The sequence below is a fragment of the Polypterus senegalus genome, chromosome 7 (assembly GCF_016835505.1).
Source record: "Polypterus senegalus isolate Bchr_013 chromosome 7, ASM1683550v1, whole genome shotgun sequence".
Lineage (NCBI taxonomy): Eukaryota > Metazoa > Chordata > Cladistia > Polypteriformes > Polypteridae > Polypterus > Polypterus senegalus.
The window spans coordinates 184640392-184657529 of record NC_053160.1 but is presented as its reverse complement, the minus strand read 5'-3'; the positions used below and the strand labels follow the sequence as shown (position 1 = coordinate 184657529).

Sequence of the window (17138 nt, the reverse complement as noted above, 5' to 3'; positions counted from 1 at the left end):
CAAATATACATAATAAATAAACAAAGAAACACACATCGCAAACTTAACTCTAACGTTTAACATCAAATACAAATACCTTTTATTTTAAATAATGAAATGTTTAGTAGTTTCTTCAGACTCTTTGCTGCATTTCACAACAGTAAATGTCTACATCTGCTGAAAACCAAATCTTCTATGAGGTCCTCACATGACAGCTTCTGTACGAAGATCTGAGCTGAGGCTGTGGATGGACAAGCTGCTTATACCCTTGGGACAAATAAAATTCTATCTATCTATCTATCTATCTATCTATCTATCTATCTATCTATCTATCTATCTATCTATCTATCTATCTATCTATCATCTATCTATCTATACTAATAAAAGGCAAAGCCCTCACTGACTGACGGACTGACTGACTGACTGACTTACTTACTCACTCACTGACTGACTGACTGACTCACTCACTCATCACTAATTCTCCAACTTCCCGTGTAGGTAGAAGGCTGAAATTTGGCAGGCTCATTCCTTACAGCTTCCTTACAAAAGTTTAGCAGGTTTCATTTCGAAATTCTACGCATAATGGTCATAACTAGAAGCTATTTTTCTCCATTTACTGAAAGCCGTGGGGGGCGGAGTTTCGTGTGACATCATCACGCCTCTCACGTAATCACGCATTACGTAGAAAAGCAGGAAGAGCTACAGAAAGCGCTGAAGAAAACATACATTATATAATTAAGAGGGCAGTGAAACAATTAGAAGCGAGCGAGTGACATATAAAACCAGATTCAACGGCTCACATGAACTGACGCAGTGCACAGACAAAAAGCAACAGTTCCAAAGAGTGCTGAACAAAAACCGAATTACACTGCTACGCTCAAATAGACAAACCACGCGCGTGGCGCAATAGTAGAGGCTTTGCCTGTAGCGCTGACTTCCGAGGTTCGATTCCTGAGAGGGGATGCACTAAGTATGTACGCGTGCTTCTCGATTCATTTTAGCCTGCATCCCCTTGGTTTGAGGCGATGAAAAATATGCGGTTAACGCAGAAAGACAGATCACCAATTGAAGCTTTATGAATAATGGATACTTTATTCGCGATCAATGATTGTTTTGGTAAAGCCATACTCAGTGTATTCATTAGATGAACGGTAAAAAAGTAAGAGCGAGGGGAGGGTAACTTATTGAGGCACACAGGCAAAACCACAATAGCACGCTGGCTCGATGTACTGTAGTCTTGCGTCAACTCGATCTGAATTGCGCGATCACATTCGAAAAAATATTTATTTTCAAGTTCTATTTAGTCCATATGTGTCAAACTCAAGGCCCACGGGCCATATCCGGCGCCGGCGTGTAATTATATCCAGCCCGCGAGATCATTTTATATACTGTATTATTGTTATTAATGGCCGGGGATATGAAGCGCTGGTAACACAATAAACTACAGATCCCATAATGCAGCGCTTCAGCTGCCTTGCGAACACTTACCGTTAATCAAGTCTAGCTTATGATGCTGCAAGTTATTGCGAAGCTAGCCCACACATGCCGAAGAAAAAGGTGATTCTGAACATAGAGCCTTTAAAACCGATGGGAGGCTGAGTATATGTTTACTGACATTGCCGGTAAACCCGTGTGTCTCATTTGTGGAGCTAATGTGGCTGTAATTACAGAATTTAATCTAAGACGGCACTATGAGACAAAACATCAAGATAACCTGAAAGACCTGAATGCAATGCACAAGATACAGAAAGCAGAAGAGTTAAAGAAGAATCTGACACTTCAGCAGACGTTTTACCGTGCAAAATCACAAAGTGATTTCAAGTGAAGCTACTTTTATGGGAGACACAAATGCACCAGTGCAACTTGCCCCACTTTCCCTGTTGCCAAGTAATGTTGAACCAAGTCGGCACTACGGTGTTCCCAAATACGCACTTTGCTGATAAACTGAGCGCACTGAGTTCACACGGCGCTTTGGTGACTTTGAAGAACAAAAAGAATTTTGAGTTGTTTCAACCCATTTGCCGTCGATGTGGAAACTGCACCTGTGCAGATTCAGATGGAGGTGATTGAGCTGCAGTGTAATGGCACACTGAAGGCAAAGTCGATACTGCACGGCCCGCACAGTTTATTCACTCCATTCCCACAGAAATGCTCCAGCTCCGTCTACATGCGGCTCGAACCTTGTGCATGTTTGGTAGCACATATCTGTGTGAGAAGCTCTTCTCAGTCATGAAGACTAACAAAACAGCACACAGGAGTCGCCTCACTGATGAGCACCTGCAGTCCATCCTGAGAATCTCCACAACACAGAACCTCACACCAAACAGAAACGAACTTGTTGCCAAAAAGATGCCAGGCGTCCAAATCTGATAAAATGACATAAGAGCAAAGACAACTGAATGATTTGATTTGTTATTGCTGAAAAGAACACATTTTATTTATATTTCCAGGTTTTGTTATGCACCATGTTCATATTTGAATTTGTATAATTTTGACAGGATATATTTTTATGGAGAGCAAAATCTTTTGGGATATTTAAAATTTAAGTTTATTTTTTATATAAAATTACATAAGAGTAAAGAAATTTGAATGTTTGTTCTTTTAACGTTTACTTTATTTCTAACTTGTATAATTTAGACAGGATATATTTTTATGGAGAGCAAAATATTATAAGTTATTTAAGGTTTGAGTTGATTTATTCCGGAATAATATTCTGTCGACTAAATAAAAATTCCTTCTATTTAAAATTTAAATAGAACTTGAACAGATACGATGGTTCATAATATCCACACAGACTTGCACGTAAGAGCAGGATTCATCCGTTTTAACAAGCAGCGTATTGCACTAATACGAAATAGCCTGCCCATTTAATTATTTAGGAATGGATAAATAAATTAAGATTTTGTACAAATAATGTTTTTCATTTTTCTTCCATCATGGATTCTGCCACCCACAGCAACAGTTGCTCGCACCCCAAAGACTGTATATATATGTGTGTGTGTGTGTGTGTGTATGTAGATATGTATGTATATATATGTTTATATATATATGTGTGTGTATGTATATATATATATATTGTGGCAGTAGGGGGCAGTAGTGCACCCTTGAACCCTCAGGTACAACTCCAGACACCGGGTAAAAGTCCAAGACTCTTTATTATATTTTACAGTGCACCAAGCACCCTCCACACTACTCATATAATAAACCAATTCTTCAACACAACACTATAATCACTCCTCCTCGCCCAGACACTTTGCTCCTCTCCCACCCAGCACAGCTCAGTGTCTGGACTGAGGTACCGTCCTTTTATAGCCCCTGACCCGGAGGTGTTCCTGTCCCAACAGTCCACAGTTCCTTATTCCTTCCGGGTCAGGGCAAACAGTCCTTTTCTTCAACCCGGGAGCACGTCGGTCCTTCCTATCACGTGACCATGACGTACTCCCGGGTCATAGGGTACAAAAGAGCCCATAAGCCCCCCCCACAGCGACTCCTGGTGGCCCCCAAGGTATCCAGCAGGGCTGTGTATAAACACTACAAGGTCCATAAGGCCCTGCTGGACCTCGGGCCCGCGATCCTGCTGTCGGGAGAGCTCCTCCTGGCGGCCTGGGGGTGCGGACCGGCATGGAAAGCCGGCAATCCTCCACAATATATATTTGTGTGTATATATGTGTCTGTATGTATATGTATATATGTATATGTATATATGTGTCTGTGTATATACTGTATATATATGTGTATATGTTTATATGTGTGTGTGTGTGTGTATATTTATATATATATATATGACAGCAACACTCATCACTCACAACAGTGATTAAACAATTACATTGACAATCATGTTACGTTATTTTCAAAATGTTTCCTTTTCTTTTTCATTACTTCTTTAACACACTACTTCTCCGCTGATGTGTGTGTAAGCAATGGGTGGCTCTACACGTATCACGTTAGTCCTTATGTGCTGCTGTTTCAGCTACAGAGCCAACATGGTACTGCGTTGGTGGTCACTCTTTGCTCTACTCCTTCTTCCATTTCCCCTCACGCTCCTCTCTGGTTTTCCTCCCACAGCCCAGTAGTGTGTATGTTAACTGATAAACTCCACATTGGGCCTTGTGTGAGTGTGCTGATGCCCCCTCCAGGGTTGCTTCTTGCCTTGTGCCCAATGCTGTACCCGCAAACTACATACAGTAAGTGATTTAGGTTAGGAATAGATGGACGTTTCTGTGGGTTGTTCAACACCTGGTTTTCTGTACTGTTTTGCATCACCAAACCCCAATATGGCAGTGGCCGAGTCACTATAAGCCATGTGTGGTGACATTTTTGGTTTTATAAAGCCATTCGTGATGTTTTCCAGTATGAAGGGTGCTATATAGTTTGTCTGGCTGTTTCGAATTGGCTCTTTGGGATTGTGGGTGCTTACATGAGTGTACTCAGTACTGAACTGACACTCTGCCCAGGTTCGTTCCAGCCTTGGGCCTGATGCTGCTGGGATTGGGTCCGTTCCCCTTTCATACTAGCTTGCATTGAGCAGAATTTAAAATATTATATCCTGCTTTTGCGTTCATAAATTAGTCAGTCATTGTCCAACCTGCTACATCCAAACACAGGGTCACAAGGGTCTGCCGGTGCCAATCCCAGCCAACACAGCGTGCAAGGCAGGAACAAACCCCGGGCAGGGCGCCAGCCCACCACAGTCATAAATTAGTATTATTCTTAAAACAAGAAGACCCTGATCAGTGAGAAGTAGGCCTTAACCTGCACTTGAGAGAGAAGGCAGTCCTGCACTACGGCTGCCATTGTCATTTTCCAGTTAAGAATAACTGATGAAGTCAAGGGACAAATTGAAGAAGCGTTGGTTATCTTTACTATCGATTCCAAGATTCTGATTTTTAAGGGACACTCCGTTTTAGACCATCTTTAAATCTCACAATATATACATTTTCTAAGATTTCCCAAATGGGAAACTGTCCAGGTCGTAACTAAGGAATTGCCTTTGTGTCGAGTGTTTTACCATCTAAGCCTCTTTAGAGTCACAGGACTTGGTGACAATTGCCCAGGAATGCTGGCTCTCACAAAAGATGAAGAAACTCTTAGTTTATACAACTCACGCCCAGAAGGAAGTCGGAGAAAATAAACAAACCTGCTGATGGGGCACTTTGTGTGTGATAAAGCGCAGGTCAGCCGAGCCGAGGCTCCGAGTGAACCTCTGTGTACACACGGCGGGTTCCTAGCGGAGACTTCATATCATATCAGGAGGAACTGGGTTGCATCCTCTTCCTGCTGCTTGCTTGCTAAAACAAAGCTTTTCATGTTGGAAGAGAAATTTGCCTTTAATTAAGAAAAAATGTGTAGGTGGAGGGGTGGGCTGAGGTTTGGGTGGACCTCTTGGTGATTAGAAACCTTCCAAAGATAAGCCACGGGGTTTTCTTGTAGGCACTGCAGTGCCTTGTTCTATTAACTTAATGCCAAGGTTTTGTAGCCGTTTGGTGGAATTCCCTCCTTACAAGGCACAAAATGAAGCGATGTACACCCTACAAAACCAAAATATCAAATAACGCTGAGCTTACTTTTAAGTTTCCACATAAAAACAAATCTACATAGAGGGAAACCCTCTGATCTTCATTCATACTCATATCTTTGAATCGCGATTGCAAAGTTATTCTGGTATCTCAATGATCAAATAATGACTGAATATTTTACAGGGCCGATTCATAGAGCTAATAAACCCAAAAATGTTATATAAATAAACATGCAGTGACATCTCAGTGACTGCTTTAGTGAGTTCACAGGAGGGGACTGGAGCACACCTTGGCAATACAGGGCATGAGCTAGGGACCAACCATGGAGGGCACAGCAGTCACAGACATGTGAGGCAGTGTGGAGTGGTTAGAAATGACCTGAAGGACGTTTGCATTCAGAGTTTTTAGAAGTTTTATTCAAATAGAGCCTACAGAGAAATGTTTACGATTTGTCTCCAAGACTTCTGTTTGAGTTTTCTTTTCAGAAATTTAATAGAAGTTAGCAAAACACTCCAAATGATATCTGACACATTTTCAAACTGTGTACATTTATAAACAAAATATCGTTCAAATAAGACACGCCATACGTATCTATCTATCTATCTATCTATCTATCTATCTATCTATCTATCTATCTATCTATCTATCTTATAGTGCCTTTCATATCTATCTAATTTATCTACTGACTTTTCACAGTACCTTTCATGTATTTCACATAGTGCCATTAATAGTCTATATATTTATGTATAAGATTATACATTTAATGTCTGTTATGTACTGTCTTTCAAATTTACTTTTCATAATTACAGTATTTTCCAATAACAGCACCCTTAATATCTATCTATAATATAATGCCTTTTACATCAGTCTGTAAGTTGGTGCTTTTTATATCTATTTATCTAGTATATAGTGTCGTTCATAATTGCCTGCCTTCCTTATTTATACTCTTTATTGTGCTGTTGATAATCTGAGTATGTATCAATCTAGAACAGCACCAAGAGTGTCTGTGTATAATATAGTGCCTGCCATATCCATCTTTTACATCCTTCCCTTGCACATCTATCTATAATATAGACCCTTTCATATCTATCTGTTATATAGTTCCTTTAATAACTGTCTTTGTTATTTACTTGTGTAGTGCTTTTCATAATTACAATAATTACACATATAACATATAATGATGTTCATATCTCTCTCTGTCTAATACACATATATAGTGCCTTTCATAAATATATTTCTGATTGATTTCATTTTGTAGTGGCTTTCACAGTTAAGAATTTATCTGAAATATGGTATCTTTCATATCTGTCACATAGTGCTATCTATGTAGATCTTTCCATATCTATAATATAATGCTTTTCATAATACTGCATATATCTGTCTATCTAATTAATTTACTTATATAGTGCCTTTCATAAGTATCTATCTATCAAATCCTGCCTACTACGCTAATATATCTATTATATAGTGCCTTTCATATCTATCTATCTATCTATCTATCTATCTATCTATCTATCTATCTATCTATCTGTCTGTCTTATAATGATCTTCATGTCTATCTCTCTATTTATCTGTTATACCGTGCCTTTTATAATTATGTATTTTAATAGTTTGAATGATTAATGTAAATTTAGGCAAGCTGAGAACACAATAGAGGTAACCAGAAAAACAAAACAAAAAAATCTTCAGTCTAATTGGGCCCAGGTGAAAATAAATCTCTGAAGACTTTGTTGGACTTTGCTGTTGTTGGAACTGTTCCAACTGTATTCCAACATTTTAACTGTAAGTCAGAAATAGAATGATTTTAAAAACTTAATAGTAATGTATTACAGCTGTTTGATTTTGCTGTCAAGTTGATTCCTTGTGTTGGCTCATAATTCAGAATGTAATCCTTTTAACTTTATTTCTAGGATTCTGCATATGCATTTGCACAGGTTAATCAAGAACTGTCCTTCATTAGTAGTACAGCCTCACTGTACAATAAAAGATGGAGCTACAACATCCAAAACTGACTACTGACTAACAATATACTGCATGTATCTCTTGATACAAGTGTCCGTAGTACCTTATGCCTTCTAGGTGAAGGAGTTCTAAAGAGACACAACTGCACAGAAGCAAATGCTGAACAGTAACGTCTATGAGAACCTGTGCACATTTCCTATGATTGTACAGTTAAGTCCGAGTAAACACTACTTTCATGTCCTGTTTAAATACTCAACTCTGGGATCTGTTTACCCACGTGTTTTTCCTTCTCATGTTCCCTCAAGATGCAACAGACAGCTAAAAGCAAACTGCTTCTTTCCTATACTTTAGTTTCTTAAACGCCACCTTGGAGAGAAAGCTTTGACTCGCAGGATTTTAGTTTCAGAAAACCACTGGAGGCGTTCTACACCATCCTGTCAGATTTGTATTTTCACCTTAACACAAGCCTTACCTTTACCTCCTGTTGTATTTCTGGGTTTACTCCCCATTTAGCTTGGAGGCTAAAGGCATAGGGGCCTCTAGTTAGGCAGTTTGCTGCTGCGTGTAATAATGCAGTCACATGAGGGGGGTTTAAGAACCAGTCGGAGCAAAAATCGCTACTGTGGCTTTGTGATTTGGTCCAAAGCTCTCTGAGGGGGCTGTTATGAGCTTTATCTATCTCTCTGTCTGTCTGTCTATCTCTCTGATCCTGCCTGCTACTCTAAAATATCTATTATATGGTGTATTTCATATCTATCTATCTATCTATCTATCTATCTATCTATCTATCTATCTATCTATCTATCTATCTATCTATCTATCTATCTATCTGTCTGTCTGTCTAATCCTGCCAGCTACGCTAAAATATCTATTATATAGTGCCTTTCATATATGTCTGTCTGTCTGTCTGTCTGTTTGTCTAATCCTGCCAGCTACGCTAAAATATCTATTATATAGTGCCTTTCATATCTATCTATCTATCTATCTATCTATCTATCTATCTATCTATCTATCTATCTATCTATCCCTGCCAACACAACTAAAATATCTATTATATAGTGCATTTCATAGCTATCTATCTATCTGTCTGTCTGTCTAATTAAAATCTTAATTTTTAAAATACAAATAATAATAATTACCTTTAAAGGGATATTTCATCCAAAAATTATACTTTTTTGCATGTTAATTACTCTGTGTAGTTTGCAGGGGATGGAGGGGATTTTTCATGATGGCTTCTAATTTTGAATTTTATTGAATAAACTCCTTAGCTTGTGTCTCATTGTCTTTTAAGAGAAATATAAGGACGTTTGGATGTTGAATTTACTTTTTTAAACAGTTAGGTCACTAGAGATTCCTGCCTCAGGTTGGACTGAATGTCCCATTTTTGACAAAACTTTAATTTTTCTCCTTAAACAGGGATTGACTCACTAGGGTATGCACACACGCACACAGATAGCACATTAATTGATTTTGTCCCCTAAGCAATGAGGATTTATGCCTGTGACCCTGGATATGCTTATCTGTATTATATTGTAATATTCAGCATATTGAACAATGATCAATGACTCTGATTCCTTACTTCTCTTTTCTCAGAGAGTCAGCGGCTGCAGCAGGACCTCCAGAAGGTAGAACAGTTAGAAAGCAAGATAAACACGGAGCTGAGCTCTCTGAAGGAGAAGATCGGGCAAATGACGGAGGGTCTTGAGACGTATAATAACCTGGATGCGTTGAAGACAGCTGGAGAGGAAAAGAAGAAGGTAGTGACTCTGCACTGCACTGTCTTAATTATAAAGCTGCTTATTTGTCCTGTTTACTTGGGTCACTACGTGGGTTACGGCTCAAGATTGTTGGGTCGACATTCCCATTTAGTGCCTGTGTGGTGTTGGCATGTTCTGCCTGTGTCTGAATTGCCTTTATTCCCACATCCGAAAATGTTGAGTTTTTTTTTTTGAGATTCTAAATTTGACAGAGTGACTGTTGCCTGTCCAGGACCGACTGCTGCCTGGCAGGCCATACTGCCCATACTGGACAAGCTCGAGACTCTTGGATAAAGCAGACTAGGGCTGTCGATTTAATTCAGTTTATTTTATTTTTGTATATCGTTGTAAACTGAGCACAGGTGCAGAGCAACCTGTGACAAGTTCTCAGATAGAATGCAAGTATCAATTTTACTAATCATCAAATACACAATTAGTACAAATAAAGACACCAATTAGTTTAAACACACAGAAAACAAAGCAGAAACGGCTTAGCATATGTGGAAACCAACAATATCTTATCGATTAGTTAATAGAAATATAAATGAACTCACGCTTCTGTCTGTCTGTGACAGGTTGAAAATTAAGAAATCAAATTAGACCTCGGTGCTAATGCTTGCAGTGCACCATCTTTTGGAATATATTTTGCAATGCATGTTGTAATAAATGTTATTCCAACAGATGGCACCTTAGTAACATTTGTAGAAATAAAATGTGTTGCTACAAATATTTTTGCTGTGCCACCTGTTGAAATGCAATACATATGTGTGTACTATACACCATTTGGTATGGGATTTGTGTTAATGCTTGTGATGCGTCATCTGTTGGATTGACAAATGCAGTGCACTTTATTACTGCAAATGTTTGTGATGCATGCATTACGAAATACATTCCAACAGATGGTGCACTGCAAACATTAAATCTGAGGTCTGCGTTGATTGTGTAGATTTCAACCTATTTTTGATGGGAAGCACATCTCGTAAAAGGATATGTGTCTGTGTATATGAGTGTAAGTTCCGTTTGCTGTGTCTCTGTCATTCCAAGAAACGACACGTAACAAACATTTGTAGTAATGCATTGTATTCTAACAGATGTTTATGATGCGTCATCTGTTGGAATGACAAATGTAAGGTATTGTTTTACGACATGCATTAAAAATTAAATTCCAAAAGATGGCACAAACATCAACACTGAGGTCTGCATTGATTAAATCAATTTCAACCTGTCTTAGTGGGGTGGCACAGCCAGGAATGAATTTTGTGAAGAATCTGGGGGTCATACTGGAAATACAAAATATAAATATTTATGATGTGCCACTTGTTGGAATGCAATGCATATGTCTCTGCCATATGCCGTTTGGCATGAGATTCGTAAAAGCAGTGTTAATGCTTGTGATGTGCAATCTGTTGGAATGACAAATGCAGTGCATTTTATTACTACAAATGTTTCTGATACATGCATTATGAAATACATTCCAACAGATGGTGCACTGCAAACATTAAATCTGAGGTCTGCGTTGATTATGTAGATTTCAACCCATTTTTCATGGGTAGCACTTCTCGTAAAAGGATAAGTGTCTGTGTATATGAGTGTCAGTTCCGTTTGCTGTGTCCCTGTCATTCCAAGAAACGACATGTAACAAACATTTGTAGTAATGCATTTTATTGCTACAAATGTTTATGATGCGTCATCTGTTGGAATGATAAATGTAAGGTATTATATTACTACATGCATTACGAAATACATTCCAACAGATGGTGCACTGCAAACATTAAATCTGAGGTTTTCGTTGATTACATCAATTTCAACCTGTCTTAGAGGGGTGGCACAGCCAGGAATGCATTTTTGTGAAGAATCTGGAGGTCATACTGGAAATACAAAATTCAAATGTTTGTGATATGCCACCTGTTGGAATGCAATGCATATGCTTAGAGGGTGGCACAGCCAGGAATCTGCCATATGCAAAATTCAAATGTTTGTGATATGCCATGGGAATGCATTATGCCTCTGCCATATGTAATTAAGCAGTGTTAATGCTTGTGAGGCGCAATCTGTTGGTATGACAAATGCAGTGCATTTTATTACTACAAATGTTTATGATACATGCAGTATGAAATACATTCCAACAGATGGTGCACTGCAAGCATTAAATCTGACGTCTGTGTTGATTGTGTAGGTTTCAACCCATTTTCGACAGGTAGCACAGCTCGTAAAAGGTTTGAACGCTAGGGGTCACTTTTGCCCATTAAACCCAAAAGACAAACACAGAGAACACCAGGTAAAAGCACCAAGAAGTTCCTTTTAATTATTTTCTTTTTAAAACAGTGCTCCCCAAGCTCCACAGCCACAATAACACAAGTACATACAATAATTCTCTCTCTCTCTCTCTCTCTCTCTCTCTCTATTTCTCCTCCACACCACCCAGTAAGCTTTGTCCACCTCCACCCGACTCTGGCTCGCTTGCCAATGGGTCAAATGGAAAACTTGAATTTTCTTCAACCCGGAAGTACTTCTGGATTTCCGTCCTCGTGACTCACTAGTACTTCCGGGCTATGAAGGACGCATGACCCCCCCCCCATGTCCACCTGCAGTGTCTCCTGGTGCCACCCATGGTACCCAGCAGGGTTTTAAAGCCGAACTCCAAATCCAGTAGTGTCTTGCGGGAATCTGGGGCACCGCTACGCTGCAAGGAAGTCCCCATCTAGCGTCTTCGGGGAAGCAGTGTCTAAACGTAGTTGCCTTCCCCCATCCTTCCCTTTCTTAGGGCATCCCGGCCGGGGTGAGCTACCCGCTGTCCCTTACAAAGGATAAGTGTCTTTGTATATACGTAAGTGTCAGTTCCAATTGCTGTGTCTCTGTTATTCCAAGAAACGACACGTCACAAATATTTGTAGTATATGTCCTGCTCCACTGACAGACTGAGGAGATCGTTCCTCCCCCACACTATGTGACTCTTCAATTCCACCCGGGGGAGTAAATGCTAACATTAATTTTATTTTAATTTTTTTCATTTTTTATTACTATTTAATTTAATATTGTTTCTTTGTATCAGTATACTGCTGCTGGATTATGTGAATTTCCCCTTGGGATTAATAAAGTGTCTATCTATCTATCTATCTATCTATCTATCTATCTATCTATCTATCTATCTATCTATCTATCTATCTATCTATCTATCTATCTATCTATCGCATTTTATTGCTACAAATATATGTCATGCACCATCTGTTGGAATGACAAATGTAATGTATTGTATTACTACATGCATTAAAAATTACATTCCAAAAGATGGTGAAAACATCAACACCGAGGTGTGCATTGATTACTTCAATTTCAACCTGCCTCTGAGGGGTGGCACAGCCAGAAATGTATTTTGTGAAGAATCTGGGGGTCTTAGTAGAAATACAAAGTGCAAATATTTGGTTGGAATGCAATGCATATGTCTCTGCCGTATGCCATTTGGTATGGGATTTGTAAAAGCAGTGTTAATGCTTGTGGTGTGCCATCTGTTGGAATGACAAATGTAATGCATTTTCTTACTACAAATATTTGTGATACGTGCATTACGAAATATATTCCAATAGATGGCGTACTGCAAACATTAAATCTGAGGTCTGAGTTGATTATGTAGATTTCAACCCATTATCGATAGGTAGTGCAGCTTGTCAAAGGATAAGTGTCTGTGTGTCTGTCATTACAAGAAACGGCATGTCACAAACATTTGTCGTAATGCATTTTATTGCTACAAATATATGTCATGCACCATCTGTTGGAATGACAAATGTAATGTATTGCATTACTACATGCATTAAAAATGTCATTCCAAGAGATGGGGCGCTGCAAACGTTAACACTGAGGTCTACGTCAATTACTGAGATCTCAACCCATCTTAGGTGGGCAGCACAGCTATCTGCTTTAATAAAAGGAAATGTTTTTGTGCGTCTGTCTGTGTGTCCATCCATTTGCTATGTCTTTGTCATTTCAACAGACCTCAGAAAGCATCATGAGCCCCATGAATACACCTAAGCCAGCCACGTGAAGCCAGCAGGGAGGATGTGCACCCCGGTGCCCTTACTGCGAGGCAGCAATGCTACCACCGTGCCACCCTGAGTATTCAGTGACTCGGACAGTTTCTTGTCTCCATCCCCTGGCTCTTTTGTCTTCGTTTTGTAGGTTAGCCCCCAATCCATATATTGACTCCACACAGGTTGGCCCACTCACCTGAAACCCCAGACAGGGGACCTCCATTGAACTAATTACAGGACTTCTAAAACCAATTGTCTGCCCCAGTGATGATTTAGGGGTGTCACGTCATTGTGGTGAATCAATTATTTAGTGTTTTCATATATTCGTAACTAATTGAGGTCACTATGCAGAGACCTGTTTCCACTTTGACGTTAAAGGGTCTTTTTCTGTTGATGAGCGTCAAACAACCCAAATTAAATCCATTCCGTGCCATACATCTAAATAAAGTGTGAAAATGTCCAAGGGGGTGAATACTTTTTATAGGCACTGTGCGTCATAAATCTCTTAACGGAGAAAATTCAGGGCAGAGCCGTCTTGTGTGAGATCTTTTATTGAACAGAAGTAAATGAAGCGTGAAGTGTTACGTTGTGCTAAAGCAGCACGTGGAGCCTTCCAGTGTTAACAGTGAAATGTGCCGCTCACACACGCCATGCTGGATGCCAGCTGAGCTGTCAACACTGAGGAACCTTTTGCCATTGCACCTCGCCGAGCAGGATGTGGAGTGCACACTTGCTGTCAAACAGGATGTGGGTTCCAATGAAATGTTTGACACCAGGAAGCACATTTTAACTGCTAAGAAATGTTATCACAGATGGCGAGAGTCCCAGCCGAAGCAGGTATCCATCCATCCCACGGGGGTTTGTTTTTTTTTTTTTTCTTTTGTCAAATTTTGCTAATTTGGAGTTTTTCAACCTTCGGTGGATCAAAATTATTCAATGAAAAAGAAACATTCCTGTGAGGCGCAGAGCTGGCTGTCAGGGGGTGCCCTGCAGTGCTGACTTCACATTTTGCTCGGCCCCTAAACGAGCTGGGAAAAAAAAAAAGTCTGCATGGCGTGACATTCTGATGCGTTCAGGGAGTTTGGGTAACCGCTTTGAAAGCTGGACTGGTTTCTTTTGTTTGGTCGGTTGTCACACCGCCTCTTTTTGGGACAGTGAGTCACATTCTAAAATCCAGCCACCCACCCATTTTCTAAACCCGCTTATCGGTTTGCAGAGCAGGGTCTCGAGGGTGGTACGTATGCTTCTACTTTTTTATTTTTTTGTGTCATGTGACCTCAAAGTGCACACATTCACGCATCACGTGATCTGTTCCTGTCTCTTGGTTACAGCGGCGCTTCCCTATTGGCAGAGGTGGGTAGAGTAGCCAAAAATTGTACTCAAGAGTAGCGTTACTTCAAAATAATATTACTCAAGTAGAAATAAAAAGTAGTCATCTAAAAAATTACTCAAGTAAGAGTGAAAAAGTATTTGGTGAAAAGACTGCTCAAGTACTGAGTAACTGTTTGATCATAATAAATTATTAAATTTTTAGAAATGTTGCAATAAGACAGGGGCGGCACGGTGGCGCAATGGGTAGCGCTTCTGCCTCACAGGGTTCGCTTCCCAGGTCCTGCCTGCATGGAGTTTGCATGTCCTCCCCGTGTCTGCGTGGGTTTCACCCACAGTCCAAAGACATGCAGGTCAGGTGCATTGGTGATCCTAAATTGTCCCAGGTGTGTGTCTGTGCCCTGTGGTGGGCTGGCACTCTGCCAGGGGACTTGTTTCTGCCTTGCACCCTGTGGTGGCTGGCTCCAGCAGACCCCCGTTACCCTGTGTTAGTATATAGCGGGTTGGATAATGGATGGATGGATGTAATAAGACAGACAAGAATATAAAATAATGTGCACATTTTCCTATTTCCAAATAATACAATTAAAAATGAGTAAAAATAAATAACATCTTTACAAAATAAAGATGCACAAATAACACAAAGTTCCAAATATTAGTTTTTCACAACAAAGCTTTTGAAGCCGATACCTATAGTAGGTAACATGTATGTTTGAACAGTGCAAACTACTTAGAGTGACAAGATAGATAGATAGATAGATAGATAGATAGATAGATAGATAGATGTGAAAGGCACTATATAATAGATAGATAGATAGATAGATACTTTATTAATCCCAAGTGGAAATTCACAGACTCCAGCAGCAGCTTACTGATACAAAGAAACAATATTAAATTAAATAGTAATAAAAATGAAAAATACCTACACTTTCCACTCAATGGACGGAAGGACAATCCCGACCGCTTTTATATAGTAAGAAAGAAGAAGAAGATATCGCACAGTCTGGAGTAGAAAATCATCTTTTACCTGGAAAAACGAAACTACAAATCCCATCATGCATTGAAAATGGACGGGGCGTGTGTGAAACTCCGCGCCTGCGTAGCACTCACGGGACGGAAGGACACCCAAACAGCTTTTATATATATACTATATACTATATATTATTCATACTGTATTGAGGATTTGTTCAGTGTATTGTATTGTATTGTTTTGACACCCACTGCACACCAAACCTACCTGGAGAGGGGTCTCTCTTTGAACTGCCTTTCCCGAGGTTTCTTCCATTTTTTCCCTACAAGGATTTTTTTTTGGGAGTTTTTCCTCATCTTCTTAGAGAGTCAAGGATGGGGGGCTGTCAAGAGGCAGGGTCTGTTAAAGCCCATTGTGGCACTTCTTGTGTGATTTTGGGCTATACAAAAATAAATTGTATTGTATTGTATTGTATAAGGGACATCTGGCAACCCTAAGTTATCCTCATTCTGAACAAATTAGCACAGCTAACCTTAATAAAATGCAATTATATTTCAGCTTGTGGCAAGGGCACAAGAGTGATAACAAAAAAAAAAAAAAAGCAGTGCAGGTTAACAAATGCAGAGTGGAGAGTGCGAGGCAGGTATAACAGTCCATAATCTTGTATAATGTTAACGTTTACCCTCCTGGGTATAATTGAAGAGTCACATAGTGTGGGGTCTCCTCAGTCTGTCAGTGGAGCAGGATGGTGACAGCAGTCTGTCACTGAAGCTGCTCCTCTGTCTGGAGATGATCCTGTTCAGTGGATGCAGTGGATTCTCCATGATTGACAGGAGTCTGCTCAGCGCCCGTCGCTCTGCCACGGATGTCAAACTGTGCAGCTCCGTGCCTGCAATAGAGCCTGCCTTCCTCACTAGTTTCCCCAGGCGTGAGGCGTCCCTCTTCTTTATGCTGCCTCCCCAGCACACCACCGCGTAGAAGAGGGCGCTCGCCACAACCGTCTGATAGAACATCTACAGCTTCTTATTGCAGATGTTGAAGGACGCCAGTCTTCTAATGAAGTATAGTCGGCTCTGTCCTCTCATGCACAGATCATCAGTATTGGCAGTCCAGTCCAGTTTATCATCCAGCTGCACTCCCAGGTATTTATGGGTCTGTACCCTCTGCACAGTCACCTCTGATGATCACAGGGTCCATGAGGGGCCTGGGCCTCCTAAAATCCACTACCAGCTCCTTGGTCTTACTGGTGTTCAGTTGTAGGTGGTTTGAGTCGCACCATTTAACAAAGTCCTTGATTAGGTTTCTATACTCCTCTTCCTGCCCACTCCTGATACAGCCCACCATAGCAGATAAAGATCTCCTGTACACTGACAGTATAATACTGCATATGCACTTGCCCTCCAAATAGCACAGCTGACAGAAAATAACATTAGAACAAGTCAGCTTGTGCACGTACAAGAAGTTTCACTTTACCTGGACTGTCTGTGTCTGTGTATGTTTGGTTTAAACGTGCTTGTTCTTCAACTCAGTGAAGTGATGGTTAAGCTTCAGCAGGAGTTGGCTTTCATTTTTCATGTATTCTTTCTTTCCCTGTCCGCTG

The 17138-nt window shown here is 40.1% G+C and overlaps 1 protein-coding gene across 2 annotated transcripts in view; it reads left to right on the top strand.

Annotated features, from left to right (window-relative positions):
- The window catches only part of ift74 (intraflagellar transport 74), a 158565-nt gene that overhangs the window by 127244 nt on the left and 14183 nt on the right, over positions 1-17138 (top strand). For both annotated transcript variants that reach the window (XM_039759704.1, XM_039759705.1), the window contains one exon: positions 9051-9214. In XM_039759704.1, coding sequence (XP_039615638.1) covers positions 9051-9214 — 164 coding nt within the window. The remainder of the gene's footprint in view (positions 1-9050; positions 9215-17138) is intronic.